Below are 12,020 nucleotides of genomic sequence, written 5' to 3'. Positions count from 1 at the left end.
TCCCATTACATTTTTGTATTTTCACATTAGTTTTTTTAATATACATACTCTTGAAAACCTATAAAAAAAAAGATGAGATGAATAAATAAGATCACATGGATAGATTCATGCAAAAGTAATATATGAAGAAGATGTACATATATACACAATCTTATCTCACATAATACTTACAGAAATAAAAGAGTATATATCTGAATTTTTAATTGTTTTTATACATAGATTTCACCCAATTAAAAGCCTCTTATTATGTTCATTTTTTCTTAAAAACGGCAAATTTCTGGACGAAGAGTAACATTATGTGCAAGGGGTTTTCTTTCTTTTTTTGTTCCCTGTTCACTTCTCGTCATAGCATTGTTTAAGAGAGAGAGAGAGAGAGAGAGGGGGGGGGTAGATATTACGGGTAGCAGGAATGCAATTTTATTTGATATTTATATTTAAGATTTTTAAAATTTTTACCAGAGTTTATAGTTAATTTGTTCAAAATCTATAAATTATAGATACTTCTTGAGTTTCCCTCTTTACACGTTAGATACAACATATGACACTATATTCGTCCACAGACGTCTTCTATGTCCAATTGCACTAAAGAATTTGTAGTTACCGTTGTTTAAAATCTATAAAATATAGATACCTCATTGAGCTGTGTTTACATATTAATGCTAAGTTGGATTGATTTTTTTAGTAAAAGAATATATATTTTTTTAAATAAAATATTTTTATTCAATTTAAAATTTATTTAGATACGTCTTTTAAAAAAATATTTTTATTAAAAAAAATAAAAACAAAAAATATTTTTAATACTTAAATTTTTTTTTAAAATAATCTATCTAAATATAAAATAATTTTTATTCATTAAAATAAATATTTTTAAAAAAATAAAAAAAATACTTTTTTCAAAAAATATTACACTCAATTTATTTCAGTCCGACATACATATTTTCTATATCTTTTTGTGCTAATAAAAATAACAAAAAAAAAAACACTTCTACAGACACGCTTATTTGAAATATCATGTTATATAAGTATTTTTCATTCATGAACATTATTGTAATTTTATTAAAACAAAATTTATATATTTGTAACTGTTGCTTATAATGCTAATAGAAAAAACTTTTATAAATATATTCAAATACAAAATATTTTTCTACTTCTACTTCTGAAAAAATTCTTCTCGCAAATAAACAAACCCAATATCTACTTACCCAAACAGTTTAAACAATTTTTCTAAATGGGCAGGCATTTGTAATGACCCTGAGACGTGTGGTCTATTGATGATAAATATATTAGAAAATTAACTTGAGACCTAAATGGATCAACTATAGTTCGATCTTTTATCAATCCTAACACTGCCTGCAGAAGCCTGATTTGCTGCTCGATTACTCCCAAAGTTCTTTCGATTTGATTCCCTTGCGATTCTAGAGCCAAACTACATACATAGAGTAGTAAAGGAAAATCAATTAAAGTTCAAGAGTAGCCATTTCTAGCAGGGCCAAATAAATGTTCCAACTTAATATAAATTATAGTCATTGTCAACCACCTGCAGTGGTGTTGCATCCCGTCCAAGTGTTGTTGAAATATTACGAAGGGTATATTTGCAAGTTGGGATCTTGGAGGAAAATGGGGGAAACAGAAGGTCCTTGACTTTAAGGGTGTGTGTGGTTCAAATATTACTTTGTTATTCAGATTCCATTCCCATAGGAATCAAATATATCCAGGAAGAAGGTGGGAATTGAAATGATGGTATTTTGATTCTTTGAAATCAAACCTGCTTGGAAATAACTTTTCAAACTTTGAACCAAACATGGGAATATGATATTCCCATCTTAAAATTCCTAGGAATTATTTATAGTTCCCCCAACCACACACACCCTGAGAGTAAGATGAAATCCTCTGCAATATTCAAGCGTTTCCCTCGAAAACTCCAACTCGCCTAACTCATCCCTAGGGGAAGAGCACCAAGTTTCTCGTTGACATTTGAAAAGGGCAAATAGCCAAGTAGAAAACGAGTCCTTGTAGATTTCTATAGAACATTACTACATTAGGATCCCGAAAATGGACCAAAACTAAAAAAAATCACAGAGCTCTCAATTTTATTATTCAGATAGGCACCAAAGCTGATTACAAATGCCTTGAAAAATTGCAAGCACTCAAAGACTATACTGTTTCCCCCAATGGTTGTGTAAAGATTCACTACCCAACTGTTGATTTCATACATATAACGTAAATTCAGAACCGTGGAGTTTAGATATGCATACCTGGATTGCCCGTTTTGGCAGAATTGCTGCCTCGTTCAAACCAAGCAATCCTGCAACCTTCAAGAAACACGTACAACAGTAACGTCCAAGTCGTTAGAAATCGTTTCTTGTTTCTTTCTTCAGACAGAAATGAGATTGATTTGGCACAATAATCTCAGTGCAGTAAGAAAGTTTTTCAGATACTAACATCAATTGGCTATTTAGACCAAAAGTGTTTCCACTCTATAGACTCAGTTCAGGTATCAGCACCAAAGTTCCAAGTCATTCCCATTCGCAAGCATAAAATTTTGTTACCAACCGCACATAACATTTTTTATTAAGCTGAGTCAATGATTCAAAAAAGTCTCGAGGAAGTAATGCCAGTCAGCCTTAAAATGTCCGACAAAATGTATATCCATGCACAAGTGCATGACATTCAAAAACATGGGAGTAAATGCATCTTTGAAACACAAAAATAAAACAGCAATACCTCTCTTAAAATCCTTTTATCACCGAGGCCACTAGGTTGATCAAGATTGGCAATCTCCCACAAAGGAAAGTTGAGCAAAACCCTAATCACATCCTCATCCAAGAATGGAAATCTAGCCTGAAAGAAAAATATACTTTATTAGAAACAAGGAAAAACAGAAGAAAAGGGGGGGGGGGGGGGGGTAACTGGTCGGTCTACAAAATCAAGAACATTGATTTTTCTTGTATATAAAAGTGAACATTACCTCCTTTCCATTATCAGCAATACATCTATCATCTCTCCCTAAATTTCGTTTCCAGATTCTTTGCATGTCTAGTTTCATTTCCTCATGTAGCCCCAGCCAACTGATAAAGGCATATTATACCATCAGGATGCATTGAAATGACGATTCACAAATGTCAATATGAAAGAAAGCACAACAACAAATCACAAATGCACAAAACTAGAAAATTATATCATCCAGGAAAATCTAAAAGGGAAAAGAATTTCATTCTCTACAACATGGAATCATGAATTTTATAATTTTAAGTCTTGTCCTTGTATATAATGTTAAAACACAATTCATCAGTATCATAGTAATACCTTCCTCGTCTATAACTTGTTCTATGTCGACCATACCCAGCACATTGTTCATCAGCGCCAGAACCAACAAGGAGAATCCTTGCAGTGGACTTATACTTGGCTCGTGCAGGATTTTCATCATCATTATCATCTATATTTGCACCAGACACCCATCCATCACCACCAGCAGCGAGCCATAAAGCTATTCCAATATTAAGGTCCTGAAACGATGTGGAAACCACACATCACCAGATCAGAAATAGTAGAGTGAGTCTGGAAACTTAGAAAATGAGTTTCGGGGATACTTCGATAAAAGGTATATATCTTTGACTTGAGTTTGTAGTTCATGTTATTGCATTATAAGTAACTTTTTATATTACTTTATATACTTCTATGATGCACAAAAGCTTCATTTTTACTCATGTATTTGTACCATACGAAATACTGTTACCTTAAACTTCTTAAATATGTGACAGACTTTTTAATAAAATTCCTGGATTTACGTATCATAGTATCATATTTAATACTTGTATCTGCATTGGTGCAACATAGGTTACCTTAGAGAATCAGGTGGTAATATAAATTAACATAATTACTTAAATGACAGACTAAAAAAATAAATATTGGTTCACAGGATTAACTGGTACCATGTAGGTATTAGCAGGATTTATGAGTGACATAACATGACTAGTTTCGAACACCAAGTCTGACAATTCAGAATCAATCTCCACAAGTCTCCACCTGTGTGTACAGTGCCCAAGATGCATAATCAGAATAAAGCAAAAATAAGAGACTCCATATTACAGAGTAAACTAGATATAGTTTTAAAACCACTGTATTTGATCTACATGTTCCTTTACCTAATGAATTTGTATCCTCTCATGTTCAAATATACATGAGAGATCCAAATTCTCACCTCCCAGCTTAAGTTTCTGGCAATGACATTTTCTAAAATCGAAACTAAAATCTCATTAAATTTATTCATCTTCAAATCACAAACTCGTTAACTTTTATCTATTCAATGTTGATACGTTTCTGCAAGTATTGGTTGAATACATTTCTATTTGAAATTCGATTACTTTTGTAAGTCATTACCAACGGTGACAAAGCAAAATTTCCCAGTAAACTGATGTCATCAGTCACCAATTTTCAACGTCCATAACAATGGAAGAGAGATTATTCGCAGACTTCAGTAGAAATAAAACATTCTTTTTCTTTCACAAAATCTTCAACAGGAAAGACAATAGATACAATTCAATATTACTCAGCTTGAGTTTAAAAACTATTCAGTACATAATAGCAAAAGATACTCAAGTTAATGCATAGACCAAAAATATAATACCTAAAGGAAAATGTAAAACAATTCATACCTATATTTTCTAACAAGAAACTAGAAAACAGAAAGTAAGACAGGCCCATGAAAAACTTCAGTTAGCATTGCATACCTTCTGGAAGGTGCAACTCTTTTCAGTTCTTTTAACCCAGCCTTGGCAGATATTCTATCTGGAGCAAACTGACCATCAAAGCTTACATTAAGTAGATCAATTTGATCTGCCAACACAAAAGAAAGATTAAGCAATCAGCTCAATTGAAATCTTCAAAACAAAAAACGTTGCCAACTCAACTAGTTCTACTCCATGTGTTTCTAACCAGATAATTAACTAACTAGGATTATGTAAAGTAACAGCAAAGAAATCAAATGAAGCCTATTGAGAAGCACTCACAACTTTGATCTAGGCATTGATCTAATAATGCTGCAAGTATCATAGAATCCAGACCACCAGAGAAAAGAATGGCCACAGGAACAAAGTTCTCTTTAGTACTCGATACCTGTGCAATCAAATCCAAATATTTCAATTAATCCTGGCAAATATAAATAATATTGACAGAAGGAAAAGTGGAAAACATTGACAGTTCAAGCATAAACTCAAAGGTCCTCCATGGCAATCACATCAGATATATGATCCATATATCTAAAAAGGTTTTAGATTACTGTTAAGTTTTATGGGTATGATTGACATGAAAGGAACTTCCAATTCAATAATTGGTTGTGTGAAAAACGTCTAATAAAATGCTATGCAGTGGTCTTAGATTGAATCTGATTTAATGTCAATAATCAAGGACTCAAGGGTTATCAGGGTAGCTAAGTTCGTCGATTTTCACTCAGCACGTGGTGTAATCTAACTGGGAGCCCTTCACCATGAAATAACCTTTCAGGAAACACTGTAAGTTTCCTTGTGTCAATTACATTCAGTTAGAGCTAAAATCATTCATCCATCAAACAAGCTATCAAATATCCCCACAGCTGAAAACATCTTAACAAACAGACTAGTAAGAACATATCCTGTTACTACCATTTATCACAGACAAAAGCCACAAAAGACATAAATCATATCAGCAACATTCATATTCAATGTCAGTAATCCAATTTCCATCAAATCAGAGACCTGGTATATTGTATACATTGAAGTACGCCGCAACACAGACTCGTGTAAAGCATTTAGCAAAACATGAGCTGGCACTGGAATTGTTGACTGAGTTGAGCCTGCTTAGTCAAGACGAAGATGTCACAATCTAATAAAACTAAAAACAACCAAATTGCCAAAAAGTACAAAAGGGGTTGGAACATATACTAGGAATTAAATTTTCCAATAATTAAATGGAGCATTCGGCATTAATATATGATAACACCTTTATCACATGGAACTGCCTCTTAAGAAGCAGAATGCACATTGTGTTTCCCTGTTAAAAAACTTACATTTGTATATCTGCAGGTCTTCAGAGTTGGGTTCAATGGAAGTTCTCTCCCACTTAATAAGTTCCTTTAACATGGAATTTGTGTATTCATGTAGCTTGAGCTCACCAGCCATATGTCCATTTGATTTTGAACCATCCACATCCAGACTATATATCCCACATGGTAGCTCCTCCCAGTAACTAGGACAACTGAGTCCATTATGTGTTTCATACTCTGCAGCAAATTACTATAAATAAGCCCAATTGTCAAAAGCTTTAATTTACAAATTCAATAACCTGCACAACCGGAAGTGAAACATAAGTAGAAAATAGCCTACATAGTTTATGAAAGACAAATATAATCTATCCAAATAAGTCTAGTTCACAGAAAGTGAAGCATAAGTAGAAGATTAACCAAATATGCTCCATAGAAGGAAAATACCAGAGGTCTGCTCAGTAGGAAAAATAGGTGAGACAGAAGAAAGCAGGAAGGTGCAGTCATCTTGTGTAGGCCAGTGAACAAGGAGGCTCCTTCTACCAAATGCATCTCGGCCAAACCAGAGAGTCCGTGAACTATCCTACAAAAGACCAAAATGAAAAAAGAAGGTACCACCTCAAACTTCATGATTCGCGCAGAAGAAACAGATAGAGCCCAAAATTTGGACAAACAGAAACTTACCACTTCGAGTTACCTGCCAATAGATGATAGCCCACGGCCCTTTAATAGTAGAAAGAACATCTGGAACAGTACTCTTCCCACTTCTAGCACACTGTGCGGTAGCACAATAACCACAGGAGCAACACCTTCCTAGAGTTTGCAAGAGGAATTCAGCATCATTGCAATCACTTGCAATGTCAAGTCCTCCAAAAATCTCACCTAAAGAGGCACAATAAAAATCAAAACCTAAAATGATTCACTACTCACCAAGATGAAAAACAAAGCGAGACATATCCCTCAGATATATAAATAAATAGAAAACACAACCAATAACACAGAGCAAAACCATAAAGATAAACTGATAAGACATTTCACACATTGACACATGGTGGTTGGCTATATATACAGTAGTTTTAAATTGCCAGGCAACTACAATTGCAGCCGTGAGACAATAGTGCTTGCAACGCAACCAGAGTCTCATTCATATAACATATATAATCTAAAATGATTATGAAAAACATATATATAAGATGTAAAATGTTCCAGTACCATTATACACAAGAACATTTCCAGATGCATCTACGAGAGGCTGAACAAGAGGATTGCTTCCCCTGAGCTGCAAAGTTGCACCAATGAAATGAAGCTGCGCCGTACATTCTCCATTATTATCATTCCCTTGAGAACAGAATTCCTGTCCTTCATCACCTGCTGCTATGAAGGACGATGAGATATGGTTTCTCCCCAAAACGCTGCGTTGCAGGGAGACTTTCTTTACACCTAAACTATCGGGACCCCTTCTCCGGAGAGCTTCCTTGACGTCATCCACGGAGAACGACAGCTGTAAAAATAAACATGAGCAAGCAACTTTAAACGGCGTAAAAAAGAAAGAATGGCAGTAACAGTTGAAACTTTGAATTGAGCTTACTTTCTCAGTTGCAGGAGGTGGGGATGTTAAGGAGGATGAGGTGATGCGAATGGCAGAGACAATCAATGCGATTCCGCACATCTCCGCCCTGCTTGGCTGCTACTGCTACGATTGTGGTTTTCGTTGGGGTTTTGAATTTGATTGATTCGGAGCGTTTAGTTAGGTTTAAAATAGTAATCTTGAATTCCTCTCTCAACAGCTGCTTCCGTAGCATAGTGGTAGTGCGTTCGCTTCGTAAGCGAAAGGTCGCGAGTTCGATCCTCGCCGGGAGCTTTCGTTTTACTCGAGCTCTCACTGTCGTTGTTTTATGGTCCCGTTTGTTGGCGCCTGCTTTTGGTTGTAGACTTGTGTAGTGTTTGTAACTTTCTATGATGGACCGATGGAGTTAACCCGGAGCGCCCAAGCCTGAATATTTTTTTTGTGACTCCCAAGCCTGAATTTTTTTTTAGAGATGCTGAAGTTTATAGTTAATATATATTTTTCTTTCTAAATGTTGTATGAAAAAAAATAAGAATAAATTATATTTTTATAACTTTATTCTTTTTATTATTTAATTTATCATTAAACAAAATATAAAAATATTATTTTTTGTGTATTTATTATTTATATTTTATTTTCAGTGAGATTTTTTATGTTAATAAATAAAAAAACTATGATAAAATAAATATTTTAAAAAATAATTATCGAAATAAATCTCTCTCTTTACTGTAAACGAGATAAGACTGGGAGACGTCTTTAAATAGATGTCATTCACAATCAAATTTCTCTTTACTGTAAACGAGATAAGGCTAGAAGATGTCTTTAAATAGATGTCATTCACAGTCTTTAACTGGTTTCAGTTTAAACTTTTCAATGACTTTTTCTTCTCTGTTACCCCTTTCTAACCACATTATCAATAAATAGTTAAATACGACAATAGCGTGCATAGTTGGTAATGATGGAGACATCAACAGGCTGAATGAGATTTCGCATTACGCGGGGCAGCCGATTTTGAAGTTAGTTCTTTTGTGTTGAATTTTGTGCAATCTCATTTAGATATATCTTTGTATGTAGCCATGGTTAGGATAGTTGCGAAGAACTAAAGTATAATTTGTAGCGGTAGGAATAGATCGGTTGTAGAAATTTGGAACTCTTTTTAATTTTGGTAGATTATTACTACATAGTTATTAGTTTGGAACTCTATTTTACTTGTGGTAGGTTGTTACTACTTATTATAATCTTCTAGTTAGGTTCTTTTAATATCAAACATATTAAAATTAATAGAATAATATTTGTCTAAAAAGTAAGTAATTAAAAATGTAAATATGTTCTTAATTAGAAGTATCTTTAACTTATAAACAAAATATTTATTTAACTTTAATATTTTTTATACTAAAAAGATCCTATTACAAAAGTTTTTAAAATACTTAAAAACAGTGTAAAAATTTAATAAGAAAAATATAGAAACCTATTTAAAATTTTTAAAATACGAGGACCGTTAAATGTCGAAGATCCAATTAAAGTTTTAAAAACATTTCTTTATAACTCTGAAATTTATTTTCTTCAGAAGCATCGTCTTCTATTGCCTCGGTGAGTGAATCATATCCTTCCTCCACCGGATGCCATCGTTTCGTATCTGGTTGAGGCTGGATACGGCGATACGGTGCCCCTCAGGAATTTCACATTCGACAATTTCCTTATTATGACATTCGTGGAGCAATGGTGTCCAGAGACCCACACGTTTTATCTCTCGTGGGGTGAGGCCACTATCACCCTGCAGGACGTGGCGTACCACCTAGGACTACATGCGCACGGGATCCCAGTCGGGGGTGCCTTTGTGACTTCGGTAGGTGGTACCACAATGAGACGTGGCAGTTGGTAAAATGGCTGCTGTTTGCATGTAAAACCTGAGAAATTAGTAAATAATTAGTCAATAAATTAATTATTAATCTAAGAAATTAAAAAATAAAATTTTATAATTTAATGTGAAAGAGCTCATTAAAACAAGAATTTTGACACTAATTCTAAAAAATTTAGCCCAAAATTAAGTCGAATAGACTAAATCGATCGAATTGGACCCAAAATTGGGCCAAGACCCAATTATACGACACCATAATGAAGGGCAACAGCCCTTCCTTCCCAGAATCAAACACAAAACACGTAGAGCTCATAGGAAGGGGGAAGAAGTGATGAAACTCCAAAACCCTTGGCTAGATTTCAATCTCACATAACTTTTGATCTGAAGTTTCGATTGACGAGCCGTTAGCGGTTACGCGTTCGTCTCGGAATTCTCTATAAAACCCACTAAGAAATTTGGTAAGAGAATCACATTTTCTAACCCAATTTTACTATTTTCAGTTCGTGATTTTGGGTTTTGGTAATTGAGATATTTTGTGATTTTGATGGTTTAGAGGTACTCTAGCAGTAGATAATTATCAAATTTTGCCCATTTGACTTATGAGTAACGGTAAGAAAATCCTAACCCTTGTGAATTGGTGATTTAATGAGCTCAATGTTTATTATTGTAATATTGTATGAATTAGATCGTATATCTTGTTGAATTGGAGTTAAATTTGTGGATATTGAAAGCTTGGGATTGAATCTTGTGAGTTGAAAATTCATTTGGTGAGGAGTTGGAGCTTTGAAGCTTGAGGAACAGTGAATAATTGATGGTGTTCCGGGTTTAGGGAGGAATCGACCAAGGTATGGTTTTTGTTTCTCGTAGATAATATGTAATGTCGCGTGAAAACTTAGGCTAGCCAACCGTAGGATAAGTTGAACTGTGTAAATTGTTTATGATTAATGATTAATGATGAGAATTGTTGAACGTTAATATGTTGACATGTCATATATGATTTGTATATGAGGGTTTGTGATATTTATGAATATTGAATTAAGAATTGAATTGTGTAATTAGATGTGAAACGACTGAGGAAGGATGGAGACGTAATTGATAATGAGGAATTGGTTGGAATCGTTATAAAAGTGGTTAGTGATGAATTGATTGTGAACTTGTTGAGTTTGTTATAGGAATTGTGTTGATGAATGTTATTGATGAGTATTGACTTGAAGTTTATTAAATTGAGAACTTTGAATTAGTTGAGGAATTGAGAATTGAATAGTTTAAATGGTTGAAAGATTGATTAAAGGTTGATGAGCATTTGGTATTGATTATGTGTATTTTGGAAGTGTTTTGGTTGATAAAAATTCACTATTTTTGAACTATTGACTATTCTTCTGATTTTTCAAACCTTTAAAAACTCTGTTGAGGGCCCGATAGCTAGGTTTAGTTACGGAATAATAGTAAGTATATTAGGAAATTTAGAATTATTATGGAAGGAGACTTGAGAAGTGCATGATTGAGTTGAGGCGGTATTATAAGTGATGAATGAGACACGAATTGAGATGGATGAGCATGTGCCGGGTAAGAGGCGGTGGCAATGACCACTCGCTCTGAGTATATGTTAAGGAAGTGTAGAGATGTTGAGAATGTATGGAAGACGAATTAATGACTGAATGATTATGAATTTTAATGATAATGAAATGTGTTTCTGAATGTGACTTTGGGTAAGACGCAGTGGTGCTATCCACTTGCTCTGGGTAAGAGTCAATAAGCCGGGTAACATGTAGTGGTGATATCCACTTGCTCCGGGAAAGTTCAAGGCTTTGAGTAAGACGAAACGGCTGAGTTCTGTCGTCGTTTGCTCCGGGTTGAGAACTGTAACACCGCCTGGGTAAGAGGCAGAGGTGAGGTTGTCCCATGCTCTGAGTACACGAGTAAAATGCAAGGGTTGCGACGTTGTCCCACTTGATCCGTGTTTGGTGTTCTGTCCATGGTTAGCTACCAGGACTTGTCGGGTTGGCTTTATAACCGACAGATGAGACTCATCAGCCATAGGACAGGCATACATCATCTGCATATGTTTGTTTTGTTTGCCATGCTTTACTTTGGTTTGCCTTTGTGATTATTATGTTACCTGCTATACTTGTTAACTGTTATAACTGTATCCTACTTGTGTTTTTTTTGTCTACTTTGTTTGTCTGTGCAACTGAGATTCCCCTCGTCTGGCGGAGGAGTGACGAGGGCAATTCCACCGAAGTTTTGGAGGATTGGAGAAAGTAAAGAGATTAAGGGAATAAATTGGAATTAAGTCAGTGATTGAGTTAGAACTAAGAGCCTTAGATGATTACGCTGTTTTTGGTTTCCAATTTAATCTTTAAGCTTTTAATCTGAGTATCGGAGTTCTAGGATCACCTCTGGCTTTCCCATAATCTTATATATTATGTATATGGGCACCAATATCATGCTGAGAACCTCCGGTTCTCATTCCATATATATGTTGTCGTTTTTCAGATGCAGATCGAGATGCGCCTCAGTGAGCGTCTGAAGTTCCCTCTGCAAATGATGTTGGTTATTATGGGATTACTGTATTTTAT

The 12,020-nt window shown here is 34.6% G+C and overlaps 1 protein-coding gene and 1 non-coding gene across 2 annotated transcripts; one reads left to right on the top strand and one right to left on the bottom strand.

The window, feature by feature from the left end:
- Nucleotides 1–1,089: 1,089 nt before the first annotated feature.
- On the bottom strand, nt 1,090–7,880 carry LOC112791993 (uncharacterized). Its single transcript, XM_025835062.3, has 14 exons — nt 7,605–7,880; nt 7,229–7,517; nt 6,714–6,898; nt 6,464–6,599; nt 6,044–6,256; nt 5,733–5,830; nt 5,010–5,115; nt 4,731–4,836; nt 3,933–4,026; nt 3,307–3,506; nt 2,969–3,068; nt 2,725–2,841; nt 2,256–2,312; nt 1,090–1,426 (listed from the first exon to the last, which is right to left on the bottom strand). The coding sequence occupies exons 1-14, from the start codon at nt 7,683–7,685 to the stop codon at nt 1,313–1,315; spliced, it is 1,896 nt and encodes a 631-aa protein (XP_025690847.1). The 5' UTR covers nt 7,686–7,880; the 3' UTR covers nt 1,090–1,312.
- TRNAT-CGU (transfer RNA threonine (anticodon CGU)) lies at nt 7,806–7,877 on the top strand. The gene has a single exon. It is a non-coding gene; the product is annotated as a tRNA-Thr (tRNA).
- Nucleotides 7,881–12,020: the final 4,140 nt, after the last annotated feature.

The sequence above is a fragment of the Arachis hypogaea genome, chromosome 13 (assembly GCF_003086295.3).
Source record: "Arachis hypogaea cultivar Tifrunner chromosome 13, arahy.Tifrunner.gnm2.J5K5, whole genome shotgun sequence".
NCBI lineage: Eukaryota > Viridiplantae > Streptophyta > Magnoliopsida > Fabales > Fabaceae > Arachis > Arachis hypogaea.
This window is presented reverse-complemented; position numbering and strand designations above follow the sequence as displayed.